This window comes from Petaurus breviceps, unplaced genomic scaffold (genome assembly GCF_028583685.1).
Source record: "Petaurus breviceps papuanus isolate PSGF00001 unplaced genomic scaffold, PetGlider_PUasm1.0 80, whole genome shotgun sequence".
NCBI lineage: Eukaryota > Metazoa > Chordata > Mammalia > Diprotodontia > Petauridae > Petaurus > Petaurus breviceps.
In genome coordinates this window covers 20,814,303-20,832,389 of record NW_027186540.1, presented here as the reverse complement: position 1 = coordinate 20,832,389, position 18,087 = coordinate 20,814,303, and the positions used below count along the sequence as shown (strand labels likewise).

General features: G+C 36.4%; 1 protein-coding gene across 1 annotated transcript in view; it reads left to right on the top strand.

The window, feature by feature from the left end:
- LOC138176042 (coiled-coil domain-containing protein 146-like) overlaps positions 1–18,087 on the top strand; it is a 245,551-nt gene that overhangs the window by 169,915 nt on the left and 57,549 nt on the right. The window contains exons 5-8 of the mRNA XM_069106784.1: positions 7,631–7,688; positions 9,045–9,221; positions 13,044–13,117; positions 16,510–16,737. Of these exons, the coding sequence (XP_068962885.1) occupies positions 7,631–7,688; positions 9,045–9,221; positions 13,044–13,117; positions 16,510–16,737 (537 nt within the window). The remainder of the gene's footprint in view (positions 1–7,630; positions 7,689–9,044; positions 9,222–13,043; positions 13,118–16,509; positions 16,738–18,087) is intronic.

Sequence of the window (18,087 nt, the reverse complement as noted above, 5' to 3'; positions counted from 1 at the left end):
AAACAAGGTTATTGAAGAAAACAAGCAGGAAGCCAGTGAGTCCCACCCATTTAGTATTCATCTTTTTGGTTTAGAAAGTGCAAGTTAAGCACATTTAAAACAATCTCAGATACTGACATCTTATTTCTGATATGCCAGTAACAGTGCAAATAGGCTATCAATGATTTCTTTTATGTGATATATTCATTGACAACTGAAATAAACCACTTGCCTTAATCTGAAGTCTCTGCTCCCTAAACCTTCATATTTTTTCCTCTCTCATTTTTATGTCAGTTTGCAGCTGTGACTGGCTCTGAGGGAGGGAAAAGCACTGGCTTTTCTCTCTGTTTATGCTCTATCTCTGTTATATAAGTATTACCTTCTGCTCAGCGACATCCAGTCAAACAGATGACTAGGGAACAATAAAAACTCTTATCCATCTTTGTAAACAGTTGTTGTAATGTCTCAGAATTTATTCATTTCAATATTTTGTTGTTATTAACAAAAGTATGAGAAAAAATAATATATTAAAAGAAATCAGAATAAAAGTGTGTAATGCTTATAAGCCTTTAGGAAAATGTTTGATATTACTCTTCTCTGGAGTACAAATACTTTTAAGAAAAGCAAACTCTGATGCTAATACATGTAGCATAGTCAAAACCTTTTCCAGTTGTACAGTTACTTGGGTATGGCATTTATATTTCTTTATAGATGCAACTGGTGCCTCAGTAAATAGAGTGCTAGGTATGGATTCAGAAAGACGTGAGTTTAAATTCGACCTCAGACACTTCCCGACTGTGTGACCCTAGGGAAATCACTTAGCTTGTGTTTTTCCTCAACTATAAAATAAGGATAATATCTCTTACTGTACAGAGTTGTTGTGAAGATGAAATGAGATAACATTTGTAAAAACAAACAAACCACTTACCACATTGCCTAGCACACAGTAGGTGCTATGCTGTATAAAAACTTTTCCTTCTTTATAATTGTATAAAATTACATGACTAGAAGGGGTGACTCCAAACTATTTTTTTATTGAGCTCTTTATTAGTCCTTATTAAGTTGCTGGGCACAGGTTCCATTTTATTCAAAATGCTAGAATAGATTTATGTACTAAGTGATGAACTTTGGGTGTTACCAAAACTGATTCACTTGAATTTTCTGTACTGACATGGTAGAATAAAGAGGAGGAGAGTGATAAGGATACAAACTTCATTTTTTTTTCCCTTCCATCTTTACCCATACACTTAGGTTTTGAAAATCAATAGGATTTCTCAGCATTTTAATTTATTTGTCCATTCAGTCAACAAATGAAATGAAAGGCATGATGATGTAGAGGCTAGAGCACTGAACCTGGAGTAAGGAAAAGTTGGATTCAAATTCTGCTCCAGACCCTTATCAGCTACATGACCTTAGGCACTTTCCTCATTTGTAAAATGAGTGGGTTGAATGTAACCCCTGAGATCCCACTACAGTCTAAATCTATGAACCCTTGACATATTCATTATTCACCACCTATGTGCAATGAACTGTGCTAGACTCTGGAGGAAATATAAACAAGTCATGACCCATGTTCCCTGGGGATAAATAAGTCATTTGGCAGTGGGCTGTTTTTTTTTTTTTTCATTTTTGTTATAAAGGAAGCGTGGCCAACAAAATAAATGAAGCGTTTGGGTTTGCTCATGGCCCATATTTTTAAAATCTGAAATCTTCCTTCCCCAAAGCCCACAGAAATAATTCTCTTACTTTCTATCCCCTCAGTGCTTTTTTACATGAAAATGAACATCGTCTTGGTATTTTTCTCTACTTGTTTCAGCTGGCATCATGGTGTAGGAGCTAAGCTGGGCTTCAAGTCAGCAATAGCTGTTAAAATTCTATCTCTGTCACTTATCTGGGAAAGGCACTAAACCTCTTTGATGCTCAGCTTCTTCCTCTGTATGGCTATAATAGGCCATTCAGTACCAACCTCTAGGCTGTCGTGAGATCAAATTATATATGAATATGTGTTTGTAAAATGTAGAGCATTATATAAATGTCTATTATTATTACAATCAAGTAATCTTGTACAACCTTAACAGGAATGGGAGACATGGGAGACACTTTGAAAAAGGAAGAAAGGAAGGAATTTTAATGATATATTTTATTATATTGCCCAACTATCCCCTGTATCATTCCCTTTTCGCCATCTCAAAGAGCCATCTCTTATAAGAAAGTTAAAAAAGAGAGAGGAAGAAGAGGAAAAAAAATCAATGTACAAAATAATCAGTGATCGATACACAGAAACAATCTGCCAACATATATGTATATTGGCACTTCTGCAAAGAAGTTTGGGGAAAGGTATCTTCTCATATATCTTCTTTGGGGCCAAGCTTGATCTTTTTAAGTTTGCATTACTTATTTGTGTTTTCCCTCAGTAATTTTTCAAGGATTTTATTACTTTAATAGTTCTGCTGCAATTTTATAGTTTTATGCCCAATCATAGGAACATTGATTGTGTAGCACAACTTTTGACAAGCTTATATTTTTGTGTATAGTAAATGCCCTTCTCTAAGTGACACTCATATTATACATCTATAATTTAAAATTTAATGCCAATAAAGCTTTCTAGTCAAGCAATGAGTAAGATTTTAGATACTTTTCTATGGCTAAATTTTGATACAATATACATACTTTGAATTTAAAATTGCTACCTCTTCTTCAACTTCTCTAGTTCTGTCAAGTCTCTACTATTTTTCTCTTTTATCATGCCTATTTTTGCATGAAACGTTCTCTTGGTATCTCTAATTTTCTTAAAGAGATCTCATGTCTTTGCTATTCTATTATTTTCTTCATTTCTTTGCATTCCTTGTTTAAGAAAACCTTCCTCTCTTCCTTGCTATTCTCTGGGATTTTGCATTCAGTTGGGTATTTCTTTCCATTTCTCCTTTACTTTTTGTTTTTCTTCTTTCCTTAGCTATTTGTAAGGCCTCATCAGACAGCCATTTTACTTTCTTGCCCTTCTTTTTCTTTCTTGTATAATATTGCCAACCTCTGTCCATTGTTCTTCAAGCACTCTATCTATCAGATCTAATAACTCCTTAAATCTATTCATCACCTCCACTGCGTAGTCATATGGGATATTATTTAGGTCTGCAGTCTGATGATTTTCCCTACTTTCTTCAATTTAAGTCTAAAATTTTAGTTAGGATCTGAACCACAATCAGCTCCACATCTTGTTTTTACTGACGGTATAGAGCTTTTCCACCTTTGGCTGCAAAGTATATAATTAGATTTTGATATTGACCATCTGGTGATGTCCATGTGTAGAATCACCTTTTGTTGTTAACAATGACTAACAATCATCTTGATAAAACTCTACTAGTCTCTGCCCTGCTTCATTTTGCACTCCAGGGCCAGACGCTCATTATTCTAATTATCTTTTGATTTCCTACTTTAGCATTCCAGTCCCCTATAATGAAGGAGACATCTTTTGTTGATGTTATTTCTAGAATATGATGTAGATCTTCGTAGAATTGAACAACACTGGCCTCTTTGGCATTAGTGGTTGGAATATAGACTTGTATTACTGTGATGTTGGATGGTTTACCTTAGATTCAGAGATTATTCTGTCATTTTTTGAGATTATACCCCAGTCCTGCTTTTCTCTTCTTTTTACTGACTATGAGGGCTACTCTATTTCTTCTTAGGGATCTTGCCCACGGTGGTATATGTAATAGTCATCTGAATTAAATTCACCCTTTCTCACCATTTAAGTTCACTGACATGCAAGATGCTGATGTTTAATCTTTCCATCTCTTTAACCACATCCAGCTTCCCTTGATTTGCAGATCATATATTCCAGGCTTCTATGCAATATTGATCTTTACAGCATCGGATTTTCCTTTTGTCACCAGATACATCCACAGCTGAGCTTCTTTTCTGCTTTGGCCCAGCCACTTCACTCTTTCCGGAGTACTGGTAATTGTCCTCCACTCTTCCCCAGTAATGTTTTGGACACCTTCTGACAGGAGGGGCTTATCTTCCAGTGTCATATCTTTTATCATTTTAATACTGTCCATGTGGTTTTCTTGGCAAAGATATTGGAGTGGTTTGCCATTTCCTTCTTCCAGTTTGTAAATATCTCATTGCATTTTGCTCAAGTCAAATGTATTTTTAAAAATATAAAATCATAAAATACAACAAGATCTTGTATTATTAGGTCTGTTTTGGTCAACCATGTGATGTGAAGGAATAACCTACCGTATAAAATCCTTTGTAAAAGTGCAAAGGATTTTTAATATTTTAATATATTAAGGCTACCTTTTAATATATTTTATATTATATTTAATATATTTATTTTTATATTATCATATTTTAATATATTTATATATATATTGTATATAAATATATTTTTTTATATATTAAGGCTACCTTCAACATATATGTAGAGTTTTCTCAGAAAGACTTCATAGAGATGAGAAATGTGGCATTGGGGCCTTTAGTTGCTAATGTCCTTTTGATTTAGGGGAATAACACCCATGGGTTTTTTTTTCCCGAATCATTTGGTATCTTCCATTCTTTCAAAATATTTTGAAAATTGTTCCCTCAGTGCTTTTAAAATTATATCAGCCTTAACATTGATTTCTATTAGCTACATATGTGTAAATTCAGTCATGTAATTCAGGAACAGAACTATAGATAGCAAAGTTATACCCACTGAGTTTCCATGTGGTTCAGATTATAATAATTCAATCATATTATGGAGTGGGAATAAAATTTGAAGTCATCTAGGTATTCTCAAGTTCCCTGGATTTACACCTCTCTTGTCCTTAGCTTCCTCACCTATAAAATGAAGAGGTCAGACTAGATGACCTTTGGAGTCTCTCCCATCTTTAGGATTTCTTTAGTCTGCCAAAGATTTGTGCCCCCATCCCTAGGAAATAACAGCTGGAGATAGGCAATGCAATTGCTGCATATTAGGAGAGTATCTATGCACTCACTGAGATTTTAAAAAGAGAGAATAGGTCCCATTCCACAAGACCCGTTTTCCCCCACCAAAAAAAAAAAGACAGTAATGAGTCTGAGGTCCTGGGGTTCTGCCCAATCAAACACTTAACTGGTGTGCCTGAAACACTTTTTTTCTCAGAAAACTGAAGATCCTGCCTAGAGTTTTATTTTGTGATTCCATCCTAATTTACATATTTGCATGCTTTCACTAGAATCTTGGCAGCCTCTTCTTATGCTAAAATTGTGGTAAACCTTTCATGGTTTATTTCCAGTTTCATTTCAAATATCCCTTAAACATTTAAATTACAGGGAAAACATTTTTCACACAAATTTTTTTATTCCATTTTTCTATTTTTTTGTGTGTTTTCTATTTTTGTGTGTGTGTGTGTTGAGAAATGAACAAGCAAAACATATCTTGGGCCTTAAAGAAGGCTTTGGAGTCAAATTAAATGCTATCAAGGTTGAAATCAGTAGGTCTTTTATTTGGAAACCCTCAAAGTCATGAGGAAATGGGGATGAGCTTAGTCCCAGGATCTAGAGAGGGCAATGTTCAGAGAATCCAGTTGCAGTCACTGATAGAACAAGAGTCCAGTAAAATTTGGGGTGAGGCTAGAGCAGGAGGGAATATAGGTTGGAGGTGGCAAAGTCTGCTCCTTAGACTCAGAGTACTATTACACCAAGTTGTTTTGTTTGGGGCTTTTGGGTTTTGTTTTGTTTTGTTTTTTTGCTTTTTGGAGGGGAAAGGTAGGGCAACTGGGGTTTAGTGACTTGCCCAAGGTCACTAGGCTAGTTTTTGTGTTAAGTGTCTGAGGCTGGATTTGAACTCCAGAGCCGGTTCTCTATTCATTGTGCCACCTAGTTGCCCCCAACCAAGCTGTTTTTATGCCATGCATCACAACAGGTCAGAGAACCTAAATAAGATCAGGTATTTTAGGGAAGGGTGGTTTCCCCATCATCTCCCCTCTTGGGGAGGGGCCAATCAACTAGCTTTCATGGGAATTTCAGGAAAGAAAAGGGGAAGGGAGTTTCAAGGCAGGAGAAGGTGGGACACAATTAGGGCAAAGACTATCAGAGAAAGTTAATAGCCCTCCAAACCGGAAGTTTTGCTGGATTATGCCACCACATTTCTCAGTCACCCAGAGGGTTTGCCTCCTCTGAACCCTCCTGCCTTTTCTGAGCTAATTAAGCTTTTGCCTAAGTTGAAGAGAGAGTTGCTGTTCTCCTACCCCTTCCAGCCTCTGCTTTCAGTACTTTTTCCATGTAATTTTTATGGAACTAGCACTGTACTTGGGAGAGGTTTTTGAGAACCAGATCCAAAACTTTATAGTTGTGTTATCATGGGTAAATCACATAATCTTTCTTTAGCCTCTGTTTTCTCCTACACAAAATGAACATAGTAGTATTGACGTTACCTACCAAGATTACTTTGCATTGTAAACCCTAGGTATATCATTAGATCTATGATTCCAGCAAATGGTACAGATCACAACCCAACCACACCTTCTAATTCTGCGGGACTCTTGTCTATGTCCTCCCATAACAGCACCATAGAAAGTCCACTCAACATATATACCAGTAGCTCTACTCATGGTCCTTTGGGTACCAGTGCAACATATGGGAAGCCTATTTACCATATTTTGTTATGGTGACATGAGTTATATGCCTCCTTTTCCTGTCACACATCTCTTGAATGATGCCTTTTATTCCATTTCTTGAATGTAAGTCATAAATCATAATATGCCACAGACTCTTTTGGCCCACTTCCATTGAATTGGGTCATTCGCAATTTTGATTCTTCAATGATAATTGTATTCCTTAAGTTGTGGTCATATAGTATCAGAAAAATATAATTTTGATGAGCTTGTTTTGCTTTAGACAGTGTATGAGAGAGAAGGAAATCTGTTGACATCTGATTGTGCTAAACTCAACTGACTGATCACCATCCTGACTTGGCCAATACACAGATTGTGTTGAAGCTCAAAACATGTTATGAATTCTGGTTGCAATTTGTATTTTTTTTAATTTTGTTTTTTAACTTTACAGAGAAAAGAAACAGTGTGGAATCAATAGGGTGGAATAAGTGTGGCAAGATATACAGTGTCATCCAAAAGGAACAAAATTTAAATAGAATATGCCTGAGTTGTGAAGAGGCTTAGGGATGACTTAGTCCCAATACCTTCTGTTACATATATAGGAATATATGTTGCAGAAGCAGGATGAAAGCCCAGGTCTCCTCACTCCCATGTTCTTTCCTTATATTAAATGTTTTCAGAGTCTTACAGCATTTCCTGATCTGCCTGGACCATATTCCCAAATGGGGTTCTGTTTCAGATATGACACCCATGCAAAATGGCACCGCATGGCAACATGGTACAAGAGAGCATGGAGGAAGCATTTAATCAATTCCTATGTAAAGAAGTGAAGCGCATCCCTCCTAAGATTTTCAAGAACCTTCTCTCCAGCACCTGGGCTAAAGATTTTTACTAGATTGGTTATCTTTTCTGAAGGGACTGTATGCAATAGTATGAACTCCATCAGAATATAGACAATTCTAAATAAATAACATATAATAGGACTCAAACTGTGAAAGGTACTCCCCAATAAAATATTGTTTTTGAAATCTCTTATTCATTTGCACTGCTAAATTTTATTGATGTTTTTACAGCTTAAAAGAAGAAAAAATGCTTATACAAAAGGAATATGAGAAGATACCTAAACCTGGAGTAAGTGAGATTATGTAGTTTACTGATTATATAGTTTTATATTATATTATATTTAGACATATTATTATAGATTATATAGTTTTACATCTGGGTGCAAATAAACCTGATTATAAAAATTGTGATATATAATAGAGAACCTGGAAAAGTCCAAAGGATTTCACTCAGAAGTGTTCAAGATAAAATCTGTGACTTATTGAGTAAACATGCATATGGATTACCAAATGTGTGCTTTCAAAAAAGATCTGAAATCAAGTAGAATCATAAAGTAGTATGTAGGACCCCCTAGAGACCTTGATCTTCCCCAAAATGGATTCTGTTGGATAGTGTCCACTTTGTGTACTGCAAAAACAATCCTGTCGTCGGCACTCAAAATAATTGTTGCTGTTGAATCATACTAATATATTGTGATTTTTTGAGGAGCTCAAGCTTATTAAAGGAAACGTGGGGAATAATAGGTATAGCATGGAAATCATTCACTTGAATATGTAATTGGCAACTAATAACAAAGTGTTACTTAGTTGTCTTTTGAAATACATCTTCCAACCAAAACAATTCTAAAAATGGTAGCTAAGTTACATAATGTACCTGAAGTATAGTAAAAGTATTATAATGTAACATAGTGATAATAGTACAAGTCTATTGCAATGAAACCTAGCTATCATTTAGTATAAAATTGTTTCTAGGATAAAATGCATTCTGAATTATCACCTAGAATGTCTGGAACACTGTGATACCCTTGTTTCCCTGTGGTGGCAAGCAAAGGTAGTAGTTGAAATGATTGGTAATCCCGGGCATCAAAAAGCTTTACATCAAAAAAAGAGAGGAGATACTTGTACACTTGTTTAATGAAAGATACCTCCCTAGTCAACCACTCAGCAGATATTCTGTATTATTGGAACAAAGAGCAATTGCACCTGTAAGAGGTGAGAACAGGATGAGAGTCATCTGGAGACTCTGGTCAATTATTTGCATTATGGGCAGTTTATTGAGCAAAATATCTGTAAATTATATCTTCAGATTATAAAACCATGAAAATTGTCTTTCACAATTTTAGACGCTTAACTTGAAATCAAAGTCTATCTGAAAAAAGGAAAACATATCTAATATTAGAAGATAGCAATGCTGGTCATTTTAACAGTAACAAAAGAAATCTTAATCTGGCATCCCCCTGTGAGCGCATGCCTTGTAATTTTCATTCCCCTGTTAACACATGTGAAATTTTTAAAAATTGCCATGATCTTTGAACCAAAATCACTTTACAAGTATTTTTAGAAAAAAATCAGTAGTTTTAAAAATGCTACAGTGATTTTTTTCCATATTCAAGAACAGGATCTTATTTTTATGTGAATTTTAAAGGAAATGGAGAAGAGGATGAAAATATTGAGAGAAAGCAGTGAAGACTTACGTAAAGAAATAATTCAAAAGAAACTAGAAATAAAAAACTTAAAGGAAGATCTGCAATACAAGCAAAGACTGTCACTGAAGGACAAAAAAGAACTAGACGATTTATTAGAAGAAGAAGATAACTTAAAGGTACACCAATTAAAGTAAATAAATGTATGCACACATGAAAACAGTCATCCAAACGGCAATAGTAAGAGCTTATGTTGAGATAGCACTTTTCGATTTACTTCCCTTACTGCTAACAAGCTGTTGTTCAGTTGTTCAGTCAGGTCCCATGCTTTTGACTTCATGGGCTATATCTGTGGGGTTTTCTTGACAAAGATACTGGAGTGGTTTGCCATTTCCTTCTCCAGTATGTCCCTATTTTATAGACAAGGAACTGAGACAAATAGGCATTAAGTGATTTGCCCAGGGTCACACAGCTAGTAAAAGTCTGAGACCGAATTTGAACTTAGATCTTCCTGACTCCAAGCCCACTATACCACCTAGCTGTCCTCCAAGATAGGTAGTATAAGTATTAACCCCTTTTTGCAGATAGAGAAACCAAGACGCTCAGCCTTTATTCTGTGAATTTTGGATTCTGTCAAAGGGCTGCACTTGAGTACCTAGAGGGCCACATGTGACCTCAAGGCCACAGGTTCCCCACCCCTGTAGATTATTTCTAAGATCTAAATTTCTCTTTGTAGTTCTAAATTTCATGATCTTTTCCCTCTATTTATAAAGTTTAATTTTTTAAAAAATTAACAAAAATTCTATTTTCTCTCTCTCCCATGTTCCCCACTCACTGGGGGGGGGGGGGAAGAGAGAGAGAGAAAACCAAATTCTTTGTAATAAATATGCATAGTCAAGCAAAACAAATTCTCTTATTGGCTATGTCCCCCCAAAATATTCCACATTCCATACCATGAATCCATCTCCTCTCTTAGAGGAGGTAGACAGAAAGACTCAGCATCTGTTCCCTCTCTCTGTAGTGAAAATTCCAACTACACAGAGCTTTCCCATCTTATGTACCTCTTGTCTCTCTATCTTTCCATTAATGATGACGACAATAATAGCTCATATTTATATAGCATTTTAAGATTCACAAAGAATTTTCATTAGGTAGTATAAGTATCATCATCTCTGATATGGAAAAGAGTAAACTGAAACCTTGTGTGGTAAAGTGACTTGTCCATGGTCATATAACTAATAACTTTCTGAAGCGGAATTTGAACCCACATCTCTAGGCTCTTAAATTGAGAGTATTTTCCTGTATACTATTCAGTCCTACATAGATCATCTGTATAGGACTGATATGATTAGCATATTAATAACAGATAAATAAATTTATATAATTCATTAAGATTTGCTAAGTGTTATATATATATATGTATAGTATATGTGTATGTGTATATATATATATATATATATATATATATCCATATATGAGTATATGTGTGTGTGTATTCTCTCATTTGACCCTACATGTTAAGAGGCCTTTCTCTTGTTCTTTCCAAATTTCAGGGGTATGTGTCATTATTCAGGATTTCTCTTGATTACCCTTCATGCTCATTACATGACTAGCTTTGTCTTTTTTTGGTCATATGTATTCTTGATGAGGTATTTTAGACCACTTATCACACACGAGTCCTCCCTGATAAAGTGCTCCAGTTTAATTAAGCCACTAAATCAAGCATCTACAAAGTATATTTTAAAAGCATATTACACAAGTTTTTGTATGTAGCTGGATGGGAAGCCCAGAGTGAATCCATCAGGAGCTCAGTGATCTATTTTGAACAAGTGTTGTAGATGGGCAATGATCTGGGCCTAGAATTGAATAGGAGGAAATTGGGCTAAGTAATTTTGGAACATTGGTCAGTACTTTCTTTTTTTTGGGGGGGGGGGGGGGGAGAAAGGCAAGGCAATTGGGGTTAAGTGACTTGCCCAAGGTCACACAGCCAGTAAGTGTGTCAAGTGTCTGAGGTCAGATTTGAACTCAGGTCCTCCTGACTCCAAGGCTGGTGCTCTATTCACTGTGCCACCTAGATGCCCCTGTTCAGTACTTTCAATGATCCTAAATTATTTGATGCTGAAAAAAACCCATCTTCTTAACATCAATATTTACCTCATGAATTAGGTATAAGCTGATACTCTAGTATTCACAAAATAATGCTTTATACCTAGTAGTTGATCCATAGTTTAAAACCTAAAATTCTTGTTTTTGGAGAGAGAGGACCTAATCTAGCAAGATGTAGTAGAAAATATAATTTTGAAAATACCCTGGTTCTAATCCCAACTCACCCAACTGTCTTCCCTTGTACAAGTTGCGCAGCCTTTCTGAGTCGCAGTTTCATCTGTAAAATGCCATGCCTATTTCACAGGGTTTTCATGAGGAACAAATTAGTTTTCATTTAATCCTCACAATAGAGCAAATGTGAAAGGGCTAGATAGGTGATAAAAAGATATATTAATATATTATTTCATTCTTCCCACCTTTTTCAGTGGTATTCAGAGAACATTGGTCCTGGGTCAAGTTGCTATCCTACCCTGATTCTTTTATATTCAGAGCTCAGTGGAGACACACACTTGAATACAATATCTACTTTTTGTAGTGGATAAAAGTATTAGGTTGGACACTTACCCACAGAGAGCATCTTCGGTACAATCCGAGTAGGAGATAAGACATCAGGGATCATCTATATCTCATTGTGTGCCCACATAATTTTGTCTCTTCTGCTAGAGAGGAAACCTTTTTGTATCATGCGGCTTGTAGATTAGGATTGTTTCAGTATGGTGATGATTTGAAATGAACTTTTAAAGTTTTTATGGAACGATGTTATGTCTAGGAGATTGTAGGCAGTCCAGTGATAGTGGTCTATAATAATGGTCCTGTTATAATATGATTTATTGTTTGAACTGTTCAAGATATTTTAGTCTGATTTTGTAGTAGAGGGATTTGCTATCTGTTAGTACATGAAATAAAATGAATTTTTAATGTATAATCTAGCCAGCATATTATATCTTGCTAGGTACTTAGTAGAGGCTAAATTTTTACAGCCTGTAGTAATGTGTTGTACCTTTTCTTACATGTTCTACATTGGTCACTAAGTACAGGCTTACGGGTAGTTTCTGGTGGCATTGACCTGGTCCTCAATTGCCATCATTAGCCTTCCTGCTTTTACAAATTCTCATTTCTTAGCCATTTGAATGATGCTTCTCTTTTTAATATATCATTGCTTGAGTTCATGGGGATATTGCTCACAGAAGGCCATTTTGATTCCACTCTTGGATCATAGTCATTTTAAAGGCTATATACAGAGGAAAGTCATTGTTAATTACATTTGACAAATCTAATACCAATATATCAGCATATTTTACTGTTATTATCTATTTAAAATTATCTCAAGTTTTCATGGATCTGTTCTTTCTGGGCAATTGTAGAAAACATGATTCAATAGAGATGCTTCAGTTCCAGTCCAGTGTATTGGTAGAAAATAATCAAAGATAATTTTCTTGCTTATACTTGTAGCATAGAGATTTGTCATCTCTGAGTTCATAAAATATAGTGATATTTTAATATGTTTATTATCTAATTCTCATATTATTTCTCAATGTTCGGAATGAATTTCATGTTTATAATTTTTTCTTTACACTGAAGCTATAGATTGACAGTAGCCTCAAAACCATAATATCACCTCTTCCTAAAAGTATTATGTGGCATATACTTATGTTTTTAAAGTAAATTAAAATTAATTTTATATTTAGTATTATGCAAGCCCCTCCTAAGCTAAAACTAGAGATGAAAAACATTGGCCTAGATGGTGTTGATAATATAGCACAAATGTAAATATTATATATGTTAATATAATAGATGCTAAGTCAAAGGAATAATAACAAAATTATTTATTTCTCAGAAATGTATGAATTAGATGTTATTCAGACAACTTAGTTTAATTTTTTTTTCTTTACTAGGATGAAGTGGTCCGCCATCAAAACATCCCTTTGCAAATTGGAAAAGAAATAGAAAAAATATTCCGTAAACTACTGTATGATTTAAATCTTTATTTACAATTTTCCACAGTAATAATTGTATACTATAAAATTAGAAAGCAAATCTAGATATATAAAAAAATTTTTGTAAAATCCATCAAATTGTTGGCATAATTTTAGAATTTATTTTAAGTGAGTGCCAAATATCAAGTACATTAAAAGAAAGGATTTTTATTAGTACAGCAAATTATTACATTAATAAATGCATGCATGCATACATACATATATCTATATGCAACTTTTATGGGGACAGATTCTTTCTAATTCAAGACTCCTCTTTTGACAATTCTTATATGGCTGTAGATACAAAGTTTAGCTATCTATATCTTATCTATCTACATATGAAATGTGAAGGTTGTATAGAATAGTAAGAATCCAGTTATTCCAGGTAACTACAAGCCACAATTATAGAATATTTTCACTTTTCCAGTACTGAGATATATAGCTCCCCCAATTGCCTGAAATATTCATATAGAAAATAAAATAGTCTCCAAAGCATTTGCAGTGGGGCAAAAAGAAAAAGTGAGGAGATCTGGAGACTTAAAGAAGTAGCCCTGTGACTGATCTATTTGCTAACCAGAAGAAAGGAAGAAATTCTCTCTCTGGTTGGTAGAAAAAGCAAACCCACAGAGATGGAATCACCTAGAAGTACATCAGATGTCAGTTAGAGGTGTTCATTGGTTAAACTGATGGCAGAGATTAGGATTTGGTGGTGGTGGTTGTTCAGTCGTATCCTTTCCTCTATGACCCCATTTGAGGTTTTCTTGACAAAGATAGTGGAGTGGTTTGCCGTTTCCTTCTCCAGCTTATTTTGTAGATGAGGAAACTGAGGCAAACAGTTAAATGACTTGCCCAGGGTCACACAGCTAATAAGTGTCTGAGGTCAGATTTGAACCCATGAACATGAGTCTTCCTGACTCCAGGCCCAGTGCTCTATCCACTGGGCCTCTAGCTGCCTCTCCTATCAAGAAGACAATACTCAGGGTAGTTTCCTGCCCTGGACTCTTGACTTTTACATGCTTCTTCTCTGGCTAGAACCAATCCCAACACAGCTGGGCCAGGGCCTGCAGGTGGAAACAAATAAGTCAGTATGCCCAAGTAGCTTGGGTTCAAGGGCAGAGGAATCAAACTGCTTCTGGCAGGAAATCCTAAGAGAGTGAGAGAAGCAGCAGGAAAATGAAGGATTTGAGAGAAGAAAGAAGGAAGAGGAAAGGGGGGAGAAAGTAGTAAGATGACAGAAGCAGTGATGGGAGGGGTGAGAAAGAGATCACTGATTTTAAAGGAACAAGCAAAGAGCAGACGTTATGATGGGAAAGAGAAAAGAAATCCCAATTAGAACACATCCTTCTAGTGGGCATCATTATAGGGGCAAACAGTCGGCCCAAAACCATCACGGAGCCACACAAAGAAGGAAACAGCAAATAGAGACTATGAAGTGGGGAAATGAACAGCCTTACACATACTGACAGTCTCTGAAGGTATTAGCCGTATTCACCTCCAGCCTGAGACCTCAGCAGAGGACCAAATTACGTTCAATATTCTCTATTCTGTGCTTTGCTAAGCCTATAAATTGCAAATCGGGTGGGAATATCCTCATCAGTGAAATCACAGGTCCAATTGAAAAAATCTATATACCCACTGTTGTGGTTTAAACTCAGGGACGTTAAAAACTGTTGGGTTGGGTTCTCTGCCCCGCCCCAAAACTGTTGTGGTATCATAATGTGTTGTGGTGGATCTGTCTCAAAGAATTCAGTCATGGGGTGGCTAGATGGCGCAGTGAATAGAGCACCAGCCCTGGAGTCAGGAGGACCTGAGTTCAAATCTAGCCTCAGACACTTAACACTTACTAGCCGTGTGACCTTGGGCAAGTCACTTAACCCCAATTGCCCGACCTTCCCCCCTCCAAAAAGAAAAAAAAATAATTCAGAGCAGACCACCTCTAATCCAAGTATAGGCATTTATTGAGATTGACGCCTCTCATGAAGCCAGCTAAATTCCAATAAGAACCAGTAACTTTAGAGAAAGCAAGATAGATTTTTATAAGGAAAAGATGCAATTACATAACAAATTTACATAGAATAGAGGAATAGCATTAATATTAAAAAGGCAAGAGAAGTTTGTTAAGTGATTAGGTAATGGAGGAGGGGTTTGTTAAGGGATCAGGTAATGGAGGAGGGGTCCCTTCTATGGTTTGGTGGTTAAACATTCTGGTCATTCTGCCCTCCAACTGGCTAGCTATTGTGGCCCTGTCTGTTTAAGACAGATAGTTAGGAATTGTGGTCCTGTCTTGGGCTAGATGGATGATGTGATTGTGATTGAATACAAGGACACACCTGTTTCTGTGGGAATGAGTCTGGGTTGCAGTGACCAGGTAGAGGCAGCAGCTAGGTTCCCATCATATGGACACACCTGCTGTTTCTCTGGGAACCAAGCGTTCAGGGATCTGTTGTTCCAGTGAGCAGCGAGGCATATACAAAGAAGTTAGGATATTGGCTGGAGTGGGGGGGAGAGGTCGGGTTAGGTAGGTACAGTGGGCCTGCTGTTTAGTGGGGCCAGGCCTATATTGAAGTTAGAATATTAGGGCTGGGGGCAGCTTTATTAGGATTCCATCACCCACCAAAAACCAAAACAAAATCTCTGTTTATTGAAATCACAGAACTAAGCAAATACACTTGGAAAACTCTGAATCAAAAACATTTGGGGGTTGTTTAATACTAGAAGGACCAAGAGTGTCAACTGATGGAAAAAATTTATTTTAATTTTACTCTGAAATAAATATTTTCATCCTATATACTTTCTTTTCCTTAGGGATTAAAAAAAATGCACTGCATCAGCTGATGCAGCTTGGTCCTTTGAGGCATTCTTGTACAGTAAATGTAAATCCTGGTACTTTTGATGCTAGTGGAAGAACTTTCAGTTACATAGAAAGTGCAGTTGTCAAGGATGCCTCAGTCCCTATGGCAGAGAATTGAGTTATTATCATGCCGGCCTCCTACCCTTTCATCCTTCCCCATTGACAGCCTTTTGTCTCACCACTGTCCCCTTTGGTCTTCTCCTCCTTAGTGACCATTCCCCTGCTGTTGAATTTTTTTCTTCCCAACCCTTTTTCTGAAGAGCTTCAGGAACTACTATATTTAAAGCATACCCACCAAACCCCATTTTTCCCCTTCTCATCTTGTCGACTATTCTTGAGCTTTCAGAAGTCAAAACAACCCAAGCCCTTGCTTCCAAAATAGTTCTGGGACAAGCCTGGCAGTTACAGTTGACTCAAGGGCTGAGGTTTTCAACCAAAACTACATAGAGAGGCGAGTCCAGTATGAGGAGGTGAGAAGATAGGATGGCTTCCTTTGACTGTGAAAAAATTACCATTTCCAAACTTTTCTCATAGAGAAATGGAGAAGAAAAGGGCAGTCTTGGTAGAGCAAGTAAATGAATTAAGTGAAATACTCAAGAAATCGGAAACCAAAGTTAATAGTTTATTGACAGAGAAGGAGGAGGTGATAAAGGAAGTAGAAGGGAAGAGAGCCCTACTGGAAATCAAAGAAAGAGAATTCAACCAACTGTCAAAATTATTGGAATTAACCAAAGAGAATGAAGCCAGTTTACTGACTGAAAGGTTAGTTGCATATTAGGTTATGGTTTTCTTATGATTTTTGAAGACTCAAAAATATTTTTAAATGTTTTGTGTTGACAAGATATCACTATGCTTTTGAATAGGGCAACAGTGTCATTTTTTTCCTATTTACTATTTTTTTTCTTTCTGTTATATTACTATCACTAAATTAACTTAATTCCTTCAGAATTTAGTTAAGTGCCTGTTATGTTTCAGGCGCAGGAGATATAGATTCCCTGCCCTCAAGGAGTTTACAACTATCTCACCTCCAACCAAACTCATCAAGAGAACTTTCTCTTTGCCACTTAAACAAAGCAAATCAAACACATTGGCCATGTCTGAGAATGTATGACTCTTTTGTTGTTGGGGTTTTTATCAGTCTTTTTTTCTATTTTTCAGTGGTGTCCAACTCTTCATGACCCAATTTGGGATTTTCTTGACAAAGATACTGGAATAGTTTGCCATTTCCTTCTTCAGCTCATTTTACAGATGAAAAAACTGAGGCAAACAGGTTAAGTGACTTACACAGGGTTACTTAGCTACTAAGTGTCTGAGACCAGATTTGAACTCAGGAAGATGAGTCTTCCTGATGCCAGGCCCAGCACTCTATCCACTGTGCCATCTAGCCACCCATATTCTTCCCTGATAGCCATAACCCCCTTCTGCATGGGGGTGTTTTTCACTATCAAGTCCTTGAAAGGCAAGATTGTTTTCTGAGCTGATAAGAGTTCTGATCTTAATTTTTTGTTTTAATTCTGTTTTTAGGGCACTATAATTTTGCTATACTATGCTACCTCTGATATCTTTCAGCTTTAGTTTTCTACCATATTAGTGCAATCATCGTGTAGATTGTTTTTTTGTTTGTTTCATATTGTACCCTGTATCAATTCATTCAATTCTTCCCACGTTTCTCTGAATTTCCATGTTTTTCATTTCTTAGTACATAATCATAAGATCACAAGATCCTGGCCTTAGAGCTAGCAGGAACCTCTGAGTCCATCTAGTCCATCACCCTTATTTTACAGGTGAAGAAACTGAGACCCAAGGATTTGAGCGGTTTGTCCAATATGATATGAATAATAACCATGAGAGGCATGATGTAAACTCAAGTCCTCTGACTCCAAAGCTAAGGAGCCTTCCCCTCTAGCATGCAGCCATCACATTACAGACCACAATTTGCTTAACCATTCCCTAGATGACTGGCACCCACTTTGTTTCCAGTTTGGGCTACCACTGAAAGTGATAGATGTATTTTGTACACATGGGACTTTTTCCTTGGTGTATGTGCCAAATTGTGGTATCACAAGACACAAATCTCTCTCTCTCTCTCTCTCTCTCTCTCTCTCTCTCTCT